This window comes from Hydra vulgaris, chromosome 11 (genome assembly GCF_038396675.1).
Source record: "Hydra vulgaris chromosome 11, alternate assembly HydraT2T_AEP".
NCBI classification, from domain to species: Eukaryota; Metazoa; Cnidaria; class Hydrozoa; order Anthoathecata; family Hydridae; genus Hydra; species Hydra vulgaris.
In genome coordinates this window covers 38,395,351-38,419,393 of record NC_088930.1, presented here as the reverse complement: position 1 = coordinate 38,419,393, position 24,043 = coordinate 38,395,351, and the positions used below count along the sequence as shown (strand labels likewise).

At 25.0% G+C, this 24,043-nt stretch overlaps 1 protein-coding gene across 2 annotated transcripts in view; it reads left to right on the top strand.

Annotated features, from left to right (window-relative positions):
- Positions 1–24,043, top strand: part of LOC100214852 (golgin subfamily B member 1) — a 100,836-nt gene that overhangs the window by 32,808 nt on the left and 43,985 nt on the right. For both annotated transcript variants that reach the window (XM_065811006.1, XM_065811007.1), the window contains exons 13-21: positions 1,408–2,267; positions 6,265–6,351; positions 7,127–7,221; positions 7,696–7,992; positions 13,028–13,165; positions 13,472–13,879; positions 15,700–15,756; positions 18,518–18,648; positions 19,513–19,706. In XM_065811006.1, the coding sequence (XP_065667078.1) occupies positions 1,408–2,267; positions 6,265–6,351; positions 7,127–7,221; positions 7,696–7,992; positions 13,028–13,165; positions 13,472–13,879; positions 15,700–15,756; positions 18,518–18,648; positions 19,513–19,706 (2,267 nt within the window). The remainder of the gene's footprint in view (positions 1–1,407; positions 2,268–6,264; positions 6,352–7,126; positions 7,222–7,695; positions 7,993–13,027; positions 13,166–13,471; positions 13,880–15,699; positions 15,757–18,517; positions 18,649–19,512; positions 19,707–24,043) is intronic.

The window sequence follows — 24,043 nt, the reverse complement described above, 5'->3', positions numbered from 1 at the left end:
TTTGCCACTTTCATGAGCAGTTTTTGTTATGGCATCATTTATCTCTTTCCTCAGCATCTTCATTTGATTTTTGGTTCAAACATATTTGGCTATTGCAAATACTTTATTTGATAAAAGATAATTAGATATGACCATATGAATAGTGTTATTGAGCACAGTGAATAGTGATATTGAACACATAACACATGAGTTATTCATCCATTTTTTTAAATTTGGCATCATTAAATAAAGATGTGAGTATGTACGTTATTTATAATTCAATTTTTTTAAACTTTTGTTTAGCTAATTTTTTTGGGTAAAAAATAGTTATTTTAAAGAATAACACATTATGACTGCTTTTATCAAATACCTGTGAGTAACTATTTAATATAAAAAATTGACAAATAGTAGAACAGAATAACGTCCTATTTGTCTTTATCATACAAGCAGAGTGATACTATTGCAACAGGTGATTAGCATTTATTTAATTGATAATGTGGAGTTGTATCTAATGTTGGGTTGTCTTTGGAAAAGTCATATTAAATATGGAAAAATTAAATATGGGTTTGGAAAATATATCCAATTGGCTAAGTTTGCATAAAACAATTAAATTTACAATTGAATATATATTAAATTTATTTATAGTAAACTGATAATTTTTTGTGACATTACTAAAAAGTTTACAGCAAATAACTTAAGCAAAATCGAAGTTCAAGTAAACAAGTTCATTTTATAAGCGGAATATCACCAGTAAAATGTCATTACCATGTATCTCAAAAAATGCCGTTTTTGGTTTTCAATGCTTTTGAACTGTAATTTACCATATGCATCTTTTGTTAAAACCCTGTAAATTAAATACCAATAGAACATAATACATTTTTTTTGTCGCATGATACAAAACTCCCAAATCAGTTAATGGAGTTCAAGACATTATATCTCAATGTTTAATTAAATTTAGTTTAATTAAATATTTAAATTTTAATTAAAGGAGGGTAAAAATGGTAATGCCAAGTTGTATTGAACTTTAAATTGTGAGTTTACAGTCATCACATCAGTTTACAATTTTACCCCTTTTGAAAACCCCAACTTTTTGAGGTATGCAGTGATGACTTTTTACTGACAGTATATTATTAGTAAAGTATTTTATAAAAACACTAAAAAAAAATTCCATAAATTTTTCTTTTCTTTAAAAGTTAAGCAAAAGTTTAGTTATAAATTAGCCTTTTAAGTTTTTTTTAAACCTTAGTTGGTTTTAAAATCTTTAAACCAGCAGTTTACTTTTTGGTTTTTATGTTACATCACAACTTGAGACAAAATAAAAATGATTTGATCTCTATTTTATGTTGTATTAAACTTTGATGATATATTAAATCAATGTGATAAATTGAGTTATCCAAATTTAGAGTCATTAATAATTATTTTTTATAGAAAAAAAGTTGAAGATGAACTACGTTCAAAAATTAATAAAATGAAACAAAAGAATGAGTTCAAACTAAATGAAATAAAAAATCTTCATGAGCAAAATTTAGAACATGCTTTAAAAGATCAAGAAATGTCATTAAATAGAGCTCATGAAAATCAAATTACTAATGTTGTAGCCAAGCATAGTCAAGAAATAGAGCAATTAATGTCTGCACAAAAAGAAGAAATTTTAACTCTTGGGAAGAAAAAAGAATTAAACATAATTGGTAGCTTAGCAGAAATGCACACAAAACTAGTTTTGAAACATGCTGTAGAAATTGAAAAGTTTAATTTTGATGCAAAAAATTTGCTTGACAAAACAACTTGTAAGTATCAAAATCAAATCAACGAAATGTTATCTACAGTTGAACTTTTGAAAGCTGAAAATAATAAACTTATTTCACAGCAGTTAATAGTTAAGTTAGACCAAAACACCATGACAGAAGAAGACTTTATTGTTGTCAAGCTTAAGTTAGAAATAACTAATTTACAATTACAGCTGTTAGAAACAACAAATCAGTTTCAAAAAGATAAACTTGAGGATGCCAAAAAAATAAAAAATGCATTTAAAAAGACTCAAAAAGACTTTGAAATCACTCGAGTAAGCTATAAACAGGAAATAGACAAACTGAAATTAGAATATGACTGGCAAATAAAAAAGGTTGGAAAAGAAATTATATGTGTATTAAAAGACCAGTTGAAGGTAATATCTAATGAAAAAGAAAAAGAGTTTGAAATGGCTCGCGATGATTTAATTGAACAGCAACAAAACTTACTTAATGAGTTTGTTAAACATCAAGAATATGAAATAGCGCATCTTCAACATGGTAAGTTTTTTTTAAATAGATTTGGTCAGATCTCATTTTACCTTTTTCAAATTAAAAATAACATTTTGAGTAACTTTGAAAAAGAAATGAATATAAAAATATGAAATTTAAAAAATTTTATTAATTTGTTAATGATAATGATAAAAAACATTTCTTATTTCTCTACTTGTATCTCTAATATAATTAGTCTGAAATCTAGAATTTATTCTTGTGTTATCAAAATTCATTATTTAATTTTGGGGAATAATTAATTTTGTACTTTTTTTATATTTTACAAATACTTTTTTAAATATTCATTATTTAATGATATATTAGAAATATTATATTCAGTAGAAATATTTATTTGGTTTATTAGCCTATTTTATTTTATACTGTATTTACTGTCAATATATTTATTATTAGTAAATTAAAGTCTGTGAACAAGTTAGATTAAGCAGATTCAAGAATTTAATAGTCCGGTATTGGTCCATAAAAATTGATCCATAAAAAATTTAACGAATCATTTAGTAAAACAATTTCTAAACAATTATTTTTTTTTATTTAAATAGTTTTTTTTTAAATTTAGTTTTACTTAGATAGTCTTACTTTTAAATAGGTAGTCGTATAGGTAGTGAAAAGGTACAGAGTTTGATAGTTTATTCGATATAAAAGCATTTTTTTTTCTTTAGAAAATGATTTTCATTTTGAATATTTTGTCAAAGTTGTAGGTGCCTTGGTGATGGGGTTGAGCCAGTTAAAAGTACATTTTTTTGTCCAATTTGCTCTGAGAAGTTGCCTTACAAGATGTACGAACACAAAGTATCAAGATCTCAATATATACATTGTGTGACAGTTTATTATGGCCACCTATGAATTTTGATCATTCTGAAGTTTAATCTCATTTTTTTCATATGAAGAGTAAAAACTCATTATTGAAAGTTAATCTTTTGTTTAAAATGAAGTTTTAACTCATAAAATCAGTGCTTTTTTTTTTTTGATACTGGCGACTGTCACTTTTGACAGCCATTTTGTATGATGTCATCTTATAATCTTTCTGCTATACACTTGTTAAGTTTTATTAACAGAGTTTTGAATTTGTTTATTAGCTTATCGTCAAAATATTTATTTAAATCAGTTAAAATATTTTTTCTTGAATATATCTTTTTACTTTAAAGTAAAAATAATTGTATTTGATTTGATATTTTATAAAGTTATGAGTACCAAAACAAATTCTTAACTGTAGTACTGAAATGTGATATTTTTAGTTTAGTTATGGGGGAAAAAAAGGACTTGTTACCACAAAAAAATTGCTGAAATCAGGGCACTTTTAACAAATACTAATCTTTCTCAACAAATTTTTTTAGTATAGGAATATAACAAAAGATGATTGGAAGTTTGGTAAATTTCCAATCATCTTTTGTTATATTCCTATACTTTTTCTATATTGTAGAGGGAATAATGAATCAGTTCCAGTATAAAAAAGTCCTGGAACAAAGATTGTTGCCACAATCGGCAGAATGGTTTAATCCAGGTGAAAAAAAACCTTCATGCAGGACAGGGCACCATATCATATGGCTAGATTAGTTTAAAAATATCTATCAGAACAAAATATTTCATTACTTGATTGACCAGGAAACTTTCCTGACCTAAGTCCTATAGAAATGTTTGGGCGCTCCTAAAGAAGCAAATATCTAAAGAAAATATTACAAATAAAGTGCATTTAATAGAAAGAATTATTCACCATTGGAACCATAATAAAGAATTGAAGGCTATGGGTAAAAAATGCATCAAAAGTATGCCAAAAAGGGTTCTTGCCCTTATAATATTAATTATTATTAATATTGATCTTGAATATATTTGTTGTAATATTTGAATAATAAAATTTATTACAAATTGGTTAAATGTTTTTCATTTGTCAAAAAAATACCCATTTCTTAAATAAAAATTACTTTTGAGTACATAAGTCACAAAAAAATGTTAAAATATAGACTCAATTTTATTTACTATTTGAAATAAAATGTTTTATTTAAGTTCTAAATAGAAAATTTAAAATAAAATGGTGAAACAAAGGTTTTATTTAAATTTTAAATAAAATAATTAAATTAAAAATGAATAAACAAACTTTATTTGAATTCCGTTATCTTTATTAAATTTCATTTAATTAACATAACAACATAACAATCATTTTATATAAATTCTAATAGTATAGTTAAATAAAAAACAAAAAAATTGAACATATTTATTGATTCAAAATTAAATAATTCATAAAAAGCCGAAAAAATTAACGTTTTTTTTTTTTTTTTCAAACTCTCTCTAAAATAGTTAGAATAAAAATGACAAACATTTTAATCAAATTTTAATAACAAACTTTTGATTTAAGTTTTAAAACCAACAGTTAAAAATAAAAAATAAATAAAGAACATTTTAATAAATAAAAATGAAATGAAATTCCTTATAAAATAATTGAAATAAAACGACAAAATGAATGTTCTATATAAATTCTAAATACAAACCTTTTATTTAATTTATAAACAAAAACAATTGAATTAAAAATGAAAAACAAACATTTTATTAATTCTAAATAAAATATTTAAAATGAAATTGGCAAAATATTTGTTTATTTTTCAAATTTTAAAGCAAATGTCGACTTTAAAATAAAAAAATTTCTTAACTTGGCAAACTTGAACAGTGTTTTTTTTCTGTAAATTTTATGCTAAATGTTTGCATGTTAGTTGATTTGTCGAACCCTATTTCAAAATTTTGTGCCGACTTGATGCCAACCTAAAACAGTTTTAGGCTGGTAATTTTTAATTTTTTTTGATTCAAGAGCTGATGTACAAAATAAACTAAAAAATAAAAAAATATATATATTTAATTTTTTTAGTTAATTTTTAAGTTTGTTTTGTATTGGGGTATAAAGAGTTTTTTTTTATCCAAAAAGGCATTGTTGTATAAGTAAATGTCAGGTATTTTTTGTAGACATCCTAATTTGTATAGAGACGAGTTAAGAAGTAATCATGCTGTGTTTATATATTTCACAATAAACCTCACCTCTTATATAAATTACAAACTCTTATAGAAATAACAATCTCCCTCTTATAGAAATAACAATAGCTGGTTTTAAATGGCAATATTTCTTGGCTATGAACTATACAATCATGTTTTAGCGTTTATTTAATTTGTATTTTATATATTGTAATTTTTAATTTAATAATAATATCTAACATTATTATTATTACTACATATTTATATTAAATTATTAAATAATAATTTATATCAAAATTTAAATATTACATATTTACGTATAACAAATACACGCAGATTCTCTTGGCATTGGAAGTGATCTTAAAAATTTTTAAGATCACTTCCAATGCCAAGTTTTTTAGCAATATTTAAAAAATATATAAATACAGTCATGCTTTAACAATATGTCTAAATAAATTTAATTATAATTGCAAATTGTGCAGTTATAAGTCTTTAATAATAGTTTGAAAAAAATTAATTACCAGGTATTTAGTTTTCATCAGTCTTAAAGTAAATCAAAGTGAATCAAACTCATGGATTATTTTCATTGTCAATACTGAATTTCAAATCAAAAATTAATTTCATGAGTTATTGTCAAGAATATAACTACACTTAATGAAGCAAAAATAGTATTTAAAACAATTGACATTAGAACTTTACAACTGAAGAGAAGAAACATCTGGGAACTGCAATTCAAAGTGAGAAATTAAAAAAGATATATATTAGAAGAAAAAGTCCTAGTTGGTGTAAAGAGAGCGCTTATCGATAATTGCCGAAACACAACCACATGCTGCTTATTGAGCATACATTGGTCAACAACATAAATTCAATTACTATTTTTCAATTACTTTTTATTTTACATAATAAAAAATATTTTAAGTATTTCCACTAAAATGAACAAAAAATTTTAAAATAGAAAAAAAAAGTTCCCCTCAAAAAAAAATATATATATATCTTTAAGTAAACTGTCAAAAGTTTTGATAATTTTTTTTAGAGCATGACTATGAAGTTCAAGAGTTAAAGTCTAAGCTACACACTGCAGAAGAGGCTATGAACAAAGTTGCTGCAGTTATTACTACAGGTGATGTTACCTCATAAAATAAGATTTTATAGGATTTAAAGTTCTAGCAAACTGTTGAAACATTGTTAATAGTAACTATGGAAGATACAGATTCTCTTGGTATAGCAAGGGATGGTGAAAAGCATTAATTTTTTTGCAATTAAGCTTTTACAAAACTCATGGCAGTTTCATGATTATATTTCATCATTTATAATATTACTAAGCTCAATGGCAGGAATTTTAACATTTTTTAATTAGAATTATAAAAATAATTAAAAGCTTAAAAATATTAAATTATACCATTTTATTTAGTTATTTAGATAATACAAAAGCTAAAATAAATAAAATTATTGAATAGAATGTTTTTTGTTTAACAATTTTTCAAAATGGTTTTTGTACTTAAAGAGGTTACTATTGGTTGAGGTTGAATTGATTGCAAAGTGCGATCTATTCATTGGCACTTTTCACAATCTTTTTTTCCAATCATTTGTTGAAAGTTTACTTTAGGGACTATATCCTAATGTAGTAAAGTATAAACCTTGTTTAATTATTTAGTTTAAAGAGTTCAAGTTAGTTAACTCTAAAAATTAAACTAATTTATTTTATAAAAACCAATCACATGTACATGTCATTGTATTTGTTCTATAACCAATCAAATGTCATGCTTATTATGATTTATTAAAACCTGCGACTGTGTTATTCATTTATCTATTCATGTCTTTTTTACATTTATTTATTACTTTTTTTGTTATTATTTTTTTCCCTTAAATATAAAAAACTGTATAATATAATTTAGATATTTCAACATGCACTGATGACGATTATCCACATGATGAAGAATTTTTTATGAAAATTGCAGATGTTGAAAGAACACTTACTGAAAAGTTTCAAGTGACTGAAGTTTTTATTTTCTGTGATTTTTATTGTTTAAATTTGCTGAAGTAGAATTTTTTCTTTTTTTTATAAATAGCTTTAAGTAATTTGTATTTTTTTTTTTTACATATACAATTTTTTTTTTAATGTTATAATAAAATAATTCTTTCAAAGAATCTTTACTATACACCAGCTTAATGAAAGTTTAAACAATGAACCAACTTCCTCATAATTTCATTAATGGACAAATAAGTAAAAGCTTAATGAATTAGTATCTATAAATAGAAAAAAAGTTATTAAGTAACTTCCTCTTATGTTTAAAATTATTCTAAACAAATAAATCTTTTTACACCAGGAAATCATTTTAATTTATATCTTAACATTTGATAAGCTTTTAAAAGGTTGATAAGTGTTTCTTTTGTAAAAAATTTATTTTACTGCAGATATGAAATATTTTAATATTGTTTATTTATTCTATTTTAATTTTTCCAGATGGATATTGCAGTTATAGAAGCAAAATATAAAAATCAATTGTTTGAAGTAGAACTGAAGCAAAATACTGACCTAAGAGAAGTTGAAGAGTCGCTGCTAAATAAGCATCTTAAGAATCTCACAGAACTTAAAGAAGAAATGGAGCATAAACATTCTCAAAAGATACAAGAGCTTGAAAGATTAGTAGAACAGAAAGTCGAAGAACAACATCAGTTATTGTTGGAAAGTCAGAAGCATCATGCTCTTGACATTGAGAGTATAAACCAAAAGCATGCATTAATATTTCAAGATTTAACAGTATGAGTTGTTGCTATGGTTTAATTTTTATATTATTTTTTTAGTTGTATTTGATGGAATGCTGACAAATTAATATAACAGTTTTTAAAGACTAGAGTAAACTGTGGTAAGAGTAAACGGTTTAGCTTTAAATTCAATTATTTTTTTAAAGAAAAAAATGTTTCTTTTTTTATAGAGAATTTTTTACATTATATAAAAATAAAATAAAAAATAATTTAATTAGAAGTTAACTTTACAAAAAAACTATTCTAATCAAGTATATAAAAAAAAACTTTTTATTAATTAAACAAGTTTGATTTGTTTCATAGTCAGAAACAGGTCTGCAGCATTTTTTCATGCAAAAAAGCTCTTCCCCAATTTTGTATTTTTTTGGTTAAACACTGTCGACAAACCCAAGACTTGCAATTAAAAGCTTCATATTGGTTTCACATGTTGTTCTAAGTTGCCAATGTTTTTCCAAAACTCTGCAACACTTTTTGCACCTCTTGATGTTTTTGTCTTGTCTCAGTTGTTTTTGAATGTTGCATCTGCTGAGTTTCTGAAGCTTCACTGAAGTCAATCTTGCGTTTCTTTAATTGCTTTGACTTTTCGGCCTTATTGTTTTTCTTTTGTTCCTCAAGCACCTCTGTACTTAGAAACTGACTCTCAGAATGTTGACTCTTAGGTTTTTTTTGTGTGTCAACATGGTGGCACTGTAAAACATTTTTCAAATTGCCTTCCAATATTTCTGTGAAGTGTTGCAACATTTGATATGTTTGAGCAGGAGTCAAACAAAATTTAATAACAACTGGCGTTGTTATTAAATTTTGAAGTTAGCTTATTTTTAGAGTTTGATGCTGAGTGATGTTAGATGATGATATAGGCTGGGATGAGGATGATGAAGCAGGCTTAGTTGAGGATGATGAAGCAGGCTCAGATGAAGATGATGAAGCAGGCTCTGATGGTACTTGAAATGTTAGAGCAAATTTTAATATTGATTGATCAACTTTATATTAGGTGGAAACAAACCAGTGTTTTGAAATCCAGTAATTTTGAAATCCAGTGAAACTTGTGTTTGTGTAAATGCGTCAGTGGAGCTAAAATATTTTGCTGAATTTTTTTAATGAAACTTTCCTTTTGTTAAGTTGTTGAAATTTGTAGCTGCATAAAATTCTGTAAGTAATTTGTGCTAAACTTGTTTAACATGACAATATACACCTATGTCTAATCGTTGAATTATGTGGGACAATTGAGCTGGTAAACATATCAGCCTGATGTTATTGTCAATGCAAATACATGCAACGTTGTAAGTAGTGTGATGTGTCTGTCCAAGAATAAAATGTAAATACCTGTAATTAAAAAAATTGTTTGATTATTTGATTAAACTACTCAATTTAAGTAGACCAAACTAATTACCTAGAAGTAATTTGATTGCCGGTATGAATACTTTACTGAGCCATTAAATAAAGTTCTTTTCCATCCTACCCGACTTGGATGTTGTGAATATAGGGTATTTTGTGGTCCCCCTATGCACCATCTTTATACAGACATGATATTGATTTGCAAGCTACAAATGGTGGCAGAATGGTAATGGTAGCGTTGACACAATTACTGTCTGTGTAATTAATTTTTTTGTTGTTACCAACCAAATTTAAAGGGCATTTAGCACCAAGCCTGCAAATCATATGTTCACTATGATTGCCTGAAATCCAATTTCATCAAAATTCTACAAATTGCACAAAGTGTTATTGCTGATGCTTGCTTCAAGAAATTGTTTTTGAAATGTATTTAAATTATTTATTATTTTGTCCTTGGTACAAAATGTTCTGAGAGACGTAATATTGCCTGTAACTCTGACATTTAATTTATGACTTACTCGTTTCATAAAACCTTGACACCATTCTTGTCCTCCTATACCATTTAGTGGAAATAGATACCAAATAACTCCCAACTATTGCGATGACATCTGCAAACCTTCTGCAGAATCCCCAATCGGCTAAACTGATAAGTACTGAAACATAAACAAATTCAAATGTTGTACTTAGCACAGTAGTTGTACCTTTATCATGTGATTGAACTTTCTTGTGCACACGCTTGTAAAGAGTTGCTTTTGGTATGTTGTGTGCCTCTGAAGCTTCACTGAGTGATATTTCACCTTTTTTGATTTGTTCTACTGCAAGTTGTAATTGCTCTTCAATGTGAATTGTTTGCAATTTATAAATGTAAGTACAAGTCATTTTTGTTTTGAAATTTTTTAAATAGATAGCAAAGGCTATCATATTTATTTATGTTTTAATTAATAATTATTAATTACATAAGTTTGAACAATTAGCATGTTTTCAGGGATTATCTTTTTCCAGATATTTCCGGAATTCCGGATAATTCTATAAATTTTTATTTTTTTGGATATCCAAATAGTTTTCTGGAAATACAAGTTAAAAATTTTTTTTTTGTCATCAAATAAAACAGTAATTTTTGTCATCAATTAAAACAGTAAAGGTATCATTTATCAATTACTTTATTTTATATTTTAATTAGGTGAGGCATTATTTGTACAAATAATTTTTTCTTATTTGAACGCTTATATTTATTATTATAGTGATTCTTAAGTGCGGAGACAAATTGGAGCAATTTCTCAGCTTTACGTGAATAAAGATCCCTAAAAATTTTCTTCATGTAAACCTGAGCAATTACTTGAAAAACGCTGAGTAAGAGCAATTGCTTTTCTTTATTCACACGCCCTATTAAAAAATGTATGTACCCAGCCGGCATTTAGTCCCAAAAAGTGTTTTCTCTGAAAGTCTTTTGAACGTTCAAAAAATGTCTTTTAAGGACCAAATGCCGGCTGGGTATGTGTATTTAAATTACAAAATAAGTTTTGTGTTAATAAATATTACCAAATCAATCTATTTATTAAGATATTAACAAAAAAACATTTATTGTTTTGCCATTATACTTCTGGTTAAGAGGTTAATATAAATTTAATATTTTTCGTTGTAAAACATCTGGTTTGAATAATAAATGTACTTAAATGTAGTTTTTTAAACAATTTTCAAACAATTTCACAATTAGGGTTTTCCCCTTGAAAAAAGATTTGCGTTTTAGTTCAACTGAAGACAAGGCAAAATAAAAGTTTTAATTAAACAAAGAATACCGCTTTTCTACTTTTTTTATTTTTATTTCCATTAAAATATTTCGTTTTCATTTACCATGAAATCAAATTTATTTGCACTATTTTCTAACTAAATCCAAATAAAAAATAAAAATAGTTGTTTTAGTTTTAAGATTGTATCAGTAAAACTTGTATCATAACTTTTAAATTTACATATCTAATACTTATAGCACTAATATTAATTTTGCTTTTAAAATAAATCAAACATAAGTTAGACTTTTAAAGTGTTTACTTATTGAGATTCTTTTTTTATTTATTTATTTGTTTTTTTTTATTCGGTCATTATATGTTTTATAAATGGTTATATATAAAAACATTGATCTAATTGAAGAGCGTTTTTCTAAAAGGCGCTAAGTCCATTTTTTCAAAAGTTGAGTTTTTTCAAATTTTTTATTGAAAAATGTAACTATGCTAGCATCATTAAAAAATTTGATTTTTTGAATCTTCACCGGATAATGAGTTTTTTTTTGTTTTTTTCAAAACAATAAAAATGTGACTTAGTGCCATTTAGAAAAACGCTCTTTGTTTGCAAAAAATTTCTCCTGCATAAAATCAGGACAATGGTCACCCTAGATATTCTCCAATAGACAAAAAGCGTTTTTATTCCCAGATTTTTCCCGGAAATGTCTTTAAAATATTTTTCCAGATTTTTTCCAGATGTTATTAGGAAAAAATTTTCCAATTATATTATAAATATGACCAGGATATGATTCAAATGTTGTACTTAGCACAGTTGTTGTTCCTTTACCATGTGATTGAACTTTCTTATGCACAAGCTTGTGAAGAGTTGCTTTTGGTATGTTGTATGCCTCTGAAGCTTTACTGAGTGATATTTCACCTTTTTTGATTTGTTCTACTGCAAGTTGTAATTTCACTTCAGTGTAGGTTATTTGTGATTTATGAATGTAAGTACAAGTGATTTTTGTTTTGAAAATTTTTAGATAGATAGCAAAGGCCATCATATTTAGTTATGCTTTAATTAATAATTATTAATTAATTTACGCATATCTTAATTTAAGTGTGAGCAATTAGTATGTTTACTCTTCCCCCGAAAAACATTTATCTTTTTTTAAGTTTTTCGCTTATAACTTTTTTTATAAACTTTTTATATTTTTTTTATAACTAGCAAATTCATTTTTGAAAAAGAGAATTTTTATCGTCATAAAATTTTCTACAAAACAGGATTTTTAGTTTAGTAAAACTTAATTTTAGTTTTGGGAATTTTAAAGTTGATTTTTTGAAAAATATATATATTGTTTTACTAGGGTCAGAATTTTTAAAGTTTGCTAAGGCAAAAATATACTTTTTAAAGCAATTTTTATTCATTTAAATAAATCACAAAATTCTCTACAATATTCTCTCATTTTTAAAGACTTTTTGTTTTAGCTTTTAAAATGAATGCAAAAAAACAAACAAAATTGCTAAACTATTCACTTTTATTTTTGTTTACTCTTACCCCAGTTTACTCTGTTTATTAAATTTTTTATATCAGTTAAACATCTTTTTTAAAATATGCTAGTAAATAAAGTTTTTATAAAATTAATAAAATAAAAAAAAAATATAACATATTAATTTATTAATAAAAGTTAATAAGATAATAACCTAAATTTTTTTAAACTCCATTTATTGTTTTTATTTTAAAAGTTATAATATGTGTATAAATAACGCACTTTTAAAGTTTAAACTCTAATTCAAAGTAAAAATGCATTCTATCTACATGTATAAGTAAAAAGGATGGAGATTTTCTGAATTAACTTTTTTTAGTTGTTGACATCCATTGTAAAGAATATACTATTACACAAGGTGTAATAATATATTACACCTGGTGTAATAGTATTTTTTACTATATGAAGTGTCATAAAATTTTACTGCGTGTTATTATAGGAAAAGCACAATCGCTTATTGCAATCAATGCAAGAAGAGTTTCAACAAAAGAATACTGAACAAATAACTGCAGTAGTAGCTAGCATGGAACTTGAAAAAGATAGAATAAAAGATGAGTTGTTAGCAGTACATGAGCAGGTTAATTTGTTTACACACTATATACATTATTGATTTTATAAATAAAATTCATGTTTTCTGTGTATTTTTTTGCACAAAATTTATAATTTAAAAAAAAAAATTTTTTTGTTATGTAAACTTGTAAAAACTGAATGACAAAAAAATAAATTTTTTGTCATTCAGTTTTTACAAGTTTTTACATTGTTGAATAATAAAATAATAATAAAAAAATAACTTTTTTGTCAGTTTTTACAAGTTTTTACATTGTTGAATAATTTTTTTGGATGATTTTTTTTATTTCAATTTTTACTATTTTCATGATTAAAGGAATTGGAAGATTTGAAAAAAGATATTGAACAACTTACTTTGAAATTGATTGCTAAAGAGAAACAAGCACAAGACTTAAAAAAAGAAAATGAAGAGTACCATGAAACTATCCATAAAAAGCATCAAGTTGATTTAATGCAGTTGAGAGAATCATTAGAAGATCAGTATCAAAAAGAGCGAATGAATCTTGAAAACTCATTTGATGAAAAGATCAGAACTGAAAATGATGAAACAATGATCATCCAAGAGAGGTTTAATATTGAAAAAAAGCAACTTTTGGATGAGTTAGCTAAAAAAGATAATCTGATTAAACAGTTACACGAGCATCAAACTGAAAAGTATGAGGTAGAACACAGGAAAATAGAAGAAAAAATTAAGTTATTGGAAAAAGATATTGTTCATTTGGAGGTAAACAAATAAAATAATAACTAAAAAATAATTAATTGCAAATAATACTGATCTGGTGTAAACTAAAATTGCAATTTAAAATCTTAATTTTTGCTACTTTTTTGCATTGTTTTAAGGTATTATACCTTTTTATTATATTATTATGTTGTGGTATAACACCCTAACCTCTAGTAATATATAACATTATTTAAGTTTTGTTTGAATCCTTAAAGAGAATAAGATCAATTACAAATAATGTAATATATTTCTATATTTTTATAAACTTTTATGTTAAGTATAAATATATTTTTATGTAAAATATTTTTAGTTATAATGACTATTCTAGTTAAAGAAAATATTTTGGTTATAACTATTCTAGTTAAAAAAAATATTTAAAAATTAAAAACAGATCAAATTAATTATAGCATAGAGACACAGATTAATAACTAAGTTTAGAAAAATAAGAGACACGGATTAGTAACTAAGTTTAGAAAAAAGTCTATTTAATTTAGGCAAGCGAATATCTATCAAAATATCTTTATATGATGGAGAATGAATAATAGAGTGTTGCTCAAATAACTTTTTCAGTAATACTTTTTTTCAGACCCACCTAACTATGTTCCTATTGATGTACTAATGTAGTGTGCAAAAAATCTTTATAATATTTCATCATTAAGTGGTGCCACATGGCCTTAAAAGATTTGATTGGTCATTTAAAAAAAAAATTTTTAGAAGAATGTTGTGTTTGTTCTTAAAAGAAGTTTAATTTTAAATTCATATTTTAAAAAATCATTTCTAAAAAAAATTCATTTAAGAAAACTTTAAAAAGCTTTTTAAATTTTTTGAAAATGTCAAAAAACTTATTTTTTTATAAAAAGTTTAATATATTTAAATTTTTATAAAGTTTTGCTTCTTTTTTCTGACCTAACATTACATACTTTTGAAAAACTTTTTTTTCTTTTCATTAGGGACCAATCAAATTATTTACGACCATGTGGCACCACTAAATGATGGAATATTCCAATTACTATTAAAATATTCCATATTACTGAAAAAAGTTTTATGATCACCCCTCCCCCCCTCCCCCAATCGTATAATAATGATGTAACAGCAAGGCTATTAGCCTTGTTGTCTACAGAGATAGTGTCAGCTTGCTGAAGATAACATAGAAGCTACTATTACTATAGTAGGTTACAATACTAAAAAACTAAAAAAAGATTCGGATGTTAAACTTGTGGTCAAAAAATAGTTTCCACAAACCAAGATGTTCTTAATAATGGATACTTGATGATATTATCCAGAGGTGAGCTTATATAAGCTCACCTCTGGATAATATCAAATAAAATCGAACAATGGCCCAAGCCATTGTTCGATTTTATTTGTCATTTTTTTAGTATTTTAAATATTATTTCTAATTCATCTTTATAGTATCCTAGATATTATTCCTAAAGTAATAGTTTTTGGTAGTAATTGTAGTAATTGTTTGTTTCGTGAATTGTTTAGTGATGTCAGTTCTAGTTAATTCAACACCCAGCATATTATTGGGTGTTGGTATAACTAGAATTAAGTAAATAACAAAACCTTAGTACTGTTGCACCACACTATTATTGCACCTTACTGTTATTACATTCTGGTATGTATCCACTGGACAAATGCAGTTGGGTGTATGTTAGTAAGGTGTTTCAAAAAAAAAAATTTTTTTTTGAACTATCTTACCAACTTTACACCCAACATTAACAGCTACTTTTTACAAAATTTTTTTAATAATTTTATTGTTATAATTATTAAAAATAACACTAATTTGAATTTTTTTTAATTTTTATTTTTCAAAACAATTTCAGCGTGAAAAACTTCAGTTACGACAAACTATTGAAGTAAAAGAAAAAGAAATTGATGAGGTTTGTGCAGATTTTTTTATCATTCTGACTAAAAGTTGGACTAATTGGTGCATCCAATCATTTTGTCATATTATTAGTAAAAATGCCAAATTGTTGTATAGATTGACTAATGATTTTATTTTTTGCAATTTTACTGTTTTTTGTTTTTTTTCTTAATTGACTACCAATAAGACTGCAAGCAATTATTCAAGTCGCAAACAACCATTATTTAAGTTGCCAGTTAACAAAAAGCAAAGAAGAAAAAAAAAAAAAGTGGGAAAACTTGTAAAAAAAAACAACTGTAAATTGTATTAATCAGGAAAACATAAAAGCACTTTAGTCCATTATCTATCCATCTTTCCTAATTGTTATTGTTGTCTCTTTTTGGGTGACTTGAGCTGCCATTTTGTTTACTCCATTTTAAACTTTCTCTAAGAACTTTCTTACAATCATTTCATAGTTTAATGAATCACATCCTGGTCTCAATGTCCTCATTCATCTCAAAATCATGTTTCAAAATCATTTATTAAACTCATAAAATAAATCATTTTAATTGAATGTGAATTTTTTTTCTTTTGCAATTATTTTTCAAATAGTTTTATTGGATCAAATTTCTGAAATGTATTACTGCAATGGATTTCTGCAACGTATTTATGAAACAAATTGCTGAAATGTATGACTGCAAAATGTTATTGAAACAAGTTACTAAAATGTATTACTGCAACAAATTACTACAGCATACTATTAGAACAAATTACTGAAATGTATTACTAGAACAAATTAATGCAGCATATTACTGAAACAAAGTTGGTTTTGAAGTTAAATTTCTAAAATATAAATTATTAAATGTTCATTTAAAGCGCTTATCCATGACAAAAACATAAAATGTTCATGCTATGACTAGAACATAAAACATTCATGCCATGAAAAGAACATAAAGCGTTCATGCTATTACTAGAACTTAAAATGTTTGTGCCAAAACTATTTTTAACATAGTTATACATTTTTTTTTAAAAAATGAAAAAATCTGTACTGAAAATTTTAAGTATTTAAACAAATTTTATGTTAGCTTTAAAAATATGTTCTAAATAGTGACTCATGTTTACTCTAAACTCGTATTTAGATTAAATTATAATAATTATGTATTATTATAAATTATAAAAAATATTAGGTATATTTATGTATTTATAAGAAAAGTCTAAGGAAATATCAAATATTTGTATATTTTCTTGAAATATTATTATTTACAGTTTTTAAGCAATTTAGTAATTTTTTACTTTTTAATTGAGCTTTTTTCTGACCCCTATAGTTCTTCAATAAACATACTTCCATACGCACTGACAGGGCTGTCTCAATGAGATCTTACAGAGAGAGGGAGGGGGTGACATCTGTTTTTCATACATTGCAGTAATTTCTAGCTAATGAGAGTCATAAATGGATTTTGTTATTTTACTGTGCTAATAACTTTCAATAGTAATAAGATTCTGTATAATATTATAGTTTAATTTTTTAGTCTTTTTTAGTTTTTAGTCTAATTTAGTTAAATATTAATTGAATTTCGTTTTATTTAGTTTAGTTCCATCAGAAGATTTAACAAATAAAGTTTTTTTTTCTGATTTATCAAATGGCTAACTACCTGTTGTTTTGTTTTTTTAAAGTTTTGTCATTTAAATTTAATTCAATTTTGAATTCAAAGTTGGATAGCAAACAGGAATTTTATATTTTCTTTCTACCTTCAATGTGACCACAGACTACTTTATTATATTAAATAGTTATTATAAACTTGTGTTTTCTAACTTAATTTGTACAATGGTCTACTTCAATGATTTCAAAATTCTTCACACCCTTTCCCTAACAATTTTTTATTTACCTAACAAGTTCTGACCAAAAAGAAAAATTCTACCAAGTGTACCTATGTGATATATATTATTTTTATTTAATTTTCATAGATAAATACTGTTATATGAAATAATTTTTTTTTCTTAACTACATCCTTAGTTTTTGTCTTAACACAACATGTATTTATTTTAACTCAAATTTATTTGACAAAACTGCATCTATAGAAGTCCAATGAAGCCAAGTATCTTGCATCCGCCAAAAAATAAATTTTAAATCAGTTTTTAAATTGAGAAAAATGGTAATTAAAAAAACAAATTATTTTTGGTAAAAAAATAACTCAAAACATCTCTGCCTATAATGTCATCCATGTTAGTCATTTGTAACAGTCTAGTAGGTATTAGAAAGGTTTAGAATGAACCTAAGTAAATATCATATTATATTAGGGATCAGGCATCTTGATGTCTGATTCCTAATAGTAGTAAAATAACATAAAAATTAAAATAATATATTATAAAAAGAATTAGAAAGTATCAGAACACAAAAGTATTGTCAAGCATAAAAAATTTACGTCTTTAAATTCATTTTTGATGAGGTAGAATTTAAAAAAAAAGAAAAATAAGAAAGACTAATGTATAAATGTATAATGTATGTAATGTATAATGTATAAAAATAAGAAAGACTAATAAATGTATTTCAAAATGTCATTACTAAAAAGTTTATATGGAACAAAAAAGATTGGCATTCATAATATTAATCAGCTGGATAGTTAAATTTATTAGTATACAGTTCATATATTTTTAATTTATATATTTTTTTAACGCATATATTTTTGTGGTATGAGTAAGTTTTTTAGTTTTTTTTTTTAGTTTTCAAGTGTTATACTTATGTATGCTGTTTATATTGCATATATTAAATTTTATATTGTATGTATGGTATTTAATAGTTAAATGCAAACGTTAAAGAACTTATTTCCAAAAATGAGCTTATGTTTGAACGACATGATCGTCAAGAGCAAGAAAGTTCAAACCTGGTTGCAATTCTTCAAAATGATGTTAATAAACTTACAAAAGAGCGGTAGGTATAAAGTAATTAAATTTTATCTAAATGGGTAATTATTGCAATGTAACAACTGCTTAATGTATACTCAGAGAAGTTTTAGTAAAATTTAATATTGCATTTTACCTCTCACCAAAAATTTGTCTAATCAAGTATTTTTACTATCAACTAAAAAAATCTATATACATACATACATACATACATACATACATACATACATACATACATACATACATACATACAGTAGCCTCCAAAGTTATCTTATCACAAAATAACAATCTTATTATTTTTGATCAATATCTCGAGCACTTGCATCCTAATAAAATATATTATAGTTATGTCACTTCAAGCTATTAAATATACTAAATGTTTTATTGATTGTATTATTTTTATTATATTATTATTGTATTACAATGTCAATAATGCACATACTGCTCTTTTAGTCAATTTATTAATTAAATTGAATAATAAAGAAAGATTTTTATGTTAGTTTCAGAATAATCTTTCTAAATCTCAAGGGAGTAAGGGATAAACAGTGTGTACACAATAGAGAGTAAAATGTACAAATGAAAACATGTGCAAAGAAAAGGTAACCAAAAATTAAAAAAATCATGTCCTGATTAACTACTATTCATATAAATAGTTAACTCTTACTGTAATTACTGTTAAATCCAATACGGGGGTAGGAAGTCCAAAAAAGGATTTCAGGAATTTTTCTTTTGTTTTTAATAGGACTTTGTATTCCTGGACCTCCAAAAAGTTTAAAAACTGTTTAAGTTTATGGGCCTAAATAAATAAACAGTATTTTCGGAGCCTTTATGGGCCTAATAAATAAACAGGATTTTAGGAGACTTGTAATCTATTAAAAACTTTTGACTTTAGATACAACTTATCTGGGCTATATCAGCAGTTGAGAAAATCGCTTAGCAATTTACTTGCTGGCATATTGCACTCAGAAGACAATATCCACAAAAAGTTGGATGAGATGATTGTGTCAAATTTAAGCAGTTCAATTCTGCCTGAGGATTTATTAAATATAAGAAATGGACATGATTTGGCTAATACAAGAAATGAAGGTAATCATTTGAAAATATAAAGTGATATATTTAATTTTAATATTGAAATCGTTTCAGAATTCAAGGCGATAAGTTTGATGTAAGAAATCAAGGTCATTTATATAATATAAAGGTGTTTTGCTTATGTCTAGATAATATCAGTGTTGAGATTATTTGTATAATCTAAGAAATCAAGGTGATTTGTATAATTGAAGTAATCAAGGTGATTTGTATAATAAATTGCTTTGATTTCTTATATAAAACAAGTTTTAATATAAGATTGGTAATTTCAGTTATTGTTTAATATTAATAGTTAATAAATAAAATGATCTACCCTTCGAAATAAGAGTTAAATAAATTATATATATATAGAGAGGGAGGCTTTGGCAGGAGTAAATGAGTGCACGAGCTATAAATAGCCCGTCTAAACCCATCTTCGCGGGCCGCCCACCTAGGTAGTCTTGCACAGGTTTTTTTTTGAAAAATTAAAATTATGTTTTGATGAAATTTTATTTTATTCTGAAATTAAAAAAAAAAATTAAAATAAAAAAACCTAAGGTTTTTTTTTTAATAATTTTTTAATTTAATTTTTATTTAATAATTTAGTAATTAATTAAATAACAAATAAAAAACAATATTCAAATGTTAAAATGTAATCAATCGTTCTAATAAAACAACAATATTTAAAAAACTGTTATACATCATATATTCATTTTATAAAAATGAATGATCTTAATTATATTATTATAAAAGTTCATTCATTTCTCTTCTTCTTTGTGAATGAAAATATCATCACATATAAAAATTTCTACAATCGCTCTATTAACAAGTAGGAGAGTGACAAATCATTTAAAAAAACTTTGGTAATTAAACTTCGAATAGTTGGATACTTGGAAAGTTTAGATAATAGTTTTTCGAAGTTACAATGCAGTTTTTATCTTTTACTCAGAGTTATTAGTGTGCACTACTTAGTGAGTTTTTGTTATTATGTTTTTGTTTTGGTTTTGTTTCTCGATTTTTATTCAGATTTATTTCTTTTATTCTCCAGTTTTATCAGTTGTATAATTGGATTTTTGTTGAGTTTATTCCAGATATAGTCAAACCAATAACTTGCAAGCGACATAAAAAATGGCAGAAAAACAACTTTCGCAGCCATCATGTTTCTTTATTCAAGCATCTTGATGTTTGCTTAAAAAATTTGGCAATGAATGTAGCAATTTTGCAAGATCTATTTGAGTATTGATATATTGTCTTATTAAAAAAATGGAATAAAATATAACATTTTTTATTGCACTTCCTTAGTTGATTCATTTTTCTTTGTAAAATAAATTAAATTTGGAAAATTTAACCGTGATATTTCTAAGCTATAAAGATATAGTGACAATTATATTGAAATCTTTTTTTAAATAAACCTTGAATCAAAGAGTTCCATTCTTTTACAATTGTTTTTCAACTGTTTAGACTAAAGTTTTAATTATTACTATTGTTTCCATTCAATTTACTGTCATACTCTTTTATGAACTCGTAATTGATTTTATATTCTTTTTGAAAATCAGGAGAAACTATGTTATGTTGATGTGATATGAAAGTTAAAATTTGAGGTAATCAAATTTTTTATTTCTAAGAGACTTCGTACAAATAGATTTTTTAAGATTCTGGTATATATACTTCTTAAATATATTCTTCTTATATAATATAGGCGTGTATAAAAAAAGCTTTATATGAATTTTAAAAAAAAATCTTTTTTACATTTTTTTATGAATAGAACCAATAGAAGGGTATTAAATGCAGTATCATTTTATATATCAGGTTTATTGCTGTAAAATATATTTAAATGTATTAAATATAGCGCAAGTATAAAAACAAAAATAAAATATGAAGAAATCATATTGTATTATTTTTATCATACAGAAGGAATATTATAGATATATATTATTTATAAATATTCATTTTAGATAAGTTAGCCCAAAATATCTTCAATTTCAAAATCAAATGCAGTTTCTTTATTTTCACTCGATTCAGGTGTTTCCCATTCACTGCTTAAACTATCATAATCAATGTTGCCTTTTTTTCCATTTAGCAGGTTGAATTATTGGATCAAAAATAGCTGCTTGTCGTTTTTGTAAAAATTTATATTATAAAAATCGATTAGCAGTCAGTTGATTATAAATGAGATATTCGATTTTTAATAACGAGTTATATTAGCATAATAAATAAACTGCCGCCTTTTTCAAAAAAAAACAGGAAGTTAACGCAGAAGTGTGAAGGAAATACGCACTATTTTAAACAACATTAAAGTATGACAAACTAGTTTATCAATCAATTAAGCAAAATGTGTGGTTATACAAAAAAGTCTTTATTATCTAACAGTTCTTATTGTATAAGTTTACAAATTTCCAAAGAATACTGAAAACCCAGACTATTATGTTAAATTCTTTAGCAACACATGCATGTTTTGCCTGCTTTTTAACATACTAATTATCTTTTAACATAACACAGAAAAATACAGAACAGTTAAAGTTGTTTGAAATAACTTGTTCAATTTTTTATTTTATTTACATCAGAATATTCAAAAAAAAAAATTCGTAATTTTTTTTAGCATATTCTGAATGAAATAGTTTCGTTTTTTAACTAGTAAAACAAACAGTTTTACAAAATTACATAAATTGAGAAGTTTTTAAAAAAATAACTAAATAAAAACATAAAAATATTTAACTTTATTTTTACCAAAAACTTATGTTTTGCAGGGGCTTTATTTCATGTAAATGATTTGTACGGGTGTGGAGGTAGGCGCAGGCTATAGCCCGCCATTCCTGCTGAAGCCTATATATAAATATATATATATACATATACACATATACATACATATATATATATATATATATATATATATATATATATATATATATATATATATATATATATATATATATATATATTTATATATATATGTATATATATATGTGTATATGTATATATATATGTATATATAAATGTATATATATACAACCCGTAGATGTTGTCCGAAAGTTTTTTCCATATTTTGTTGACAAAAAGTAAAAATTAAAATGCAAGACCGGAATTTTTTTTTTTTAATAATGATAGACTGCCTGCCCCAACCAAACCCTCAGTCGATGTAGCAGCACTCCCTTGCGGGTCAGGCTATTTGTCAGTCGATGTAGCAGCACTCCCTTGCGAGTCAGGCTATTTGTCAGTCGATGTAGCAGCACTCCCTTGCGAGTCAGGCTATTTGTCAGTCGATGTAGCAGCACTCCCTTGCGAGTCAGGCTATAAGATAGTCGATGTAGCAGCACTCCCTTTTTATTAAAACGATTGATCATTTTGTTGATATTGTTTTGTTTTGCATTTTTTTCTCTTTTCATATATAAAAAGTTCATTTGTTACTCTTCTTTTTTGTGAAGTTTTTTTTTTAATTGGAAAAGTTTAAAACCCACATTGAAATAGCTCCAAGCAAGAGATTGAGTAATTATAAGAAAAGACTTTTGTAGTTAAGACTCACATGAATGACATGTAAAATTGTTTTTGGGTTAGATAATTCAAATTTAAGTAAACAAATTTTAATTAGAATTTATAAAAAAAAGGTTTTATTTAAGTTATCAAGTTAAAAGTTATTAAATATGCGTGTATCTGTTATTCAAGTTATTAAGTTAAAAGTTATGAAATATGTGTGAATCTGTTATTTAAGTTATTATGTTAAAACTTATTATGTGTGTATCTGTTATTTTCATTTTGACTATATTGCATTTTACATACCAATTTAAAAATATAACTATAAAAGGTGTAGAGAGGGCGGAAGCAATCGCCTGCCATTCCTGCAGAGGCCTGTATATAATGAATTTATAATTTAAAATTTATACAAATAGTAAATGATTATATTAGATAGATTATATAGAATATAATATATATAGGTAGATTTAAAAGATAAAAGCCTACACAAAAGTATAGAATATTGTGTATGTGTGTCTATACATATATAATATATGTCTATATATATATATATATATATATATATATATATATATATATATATATATATATATATATATATATATATATTTCCTATGTATTTTTTTTAAAGCGTACTTAAGTTTAATAATATAAAAAGTTGAAAGAATATATTATTTTGAATAAATAAACAAAATTGATGAGGAAACATGAAGGGATTGTTTGTTTATTTATTAAAACGATGTGTCATAACAACTACATCCAAAACAGGATATTCGAAGAATGCTATTACAGAAATCAGAGAAACTGGCTTCCTTGAAGATAGAAAGAAAAGTGGTAGACCTCCTAAGCTAACAAAAAATGACAATAAATATTTAAAAACCCTATCTTTA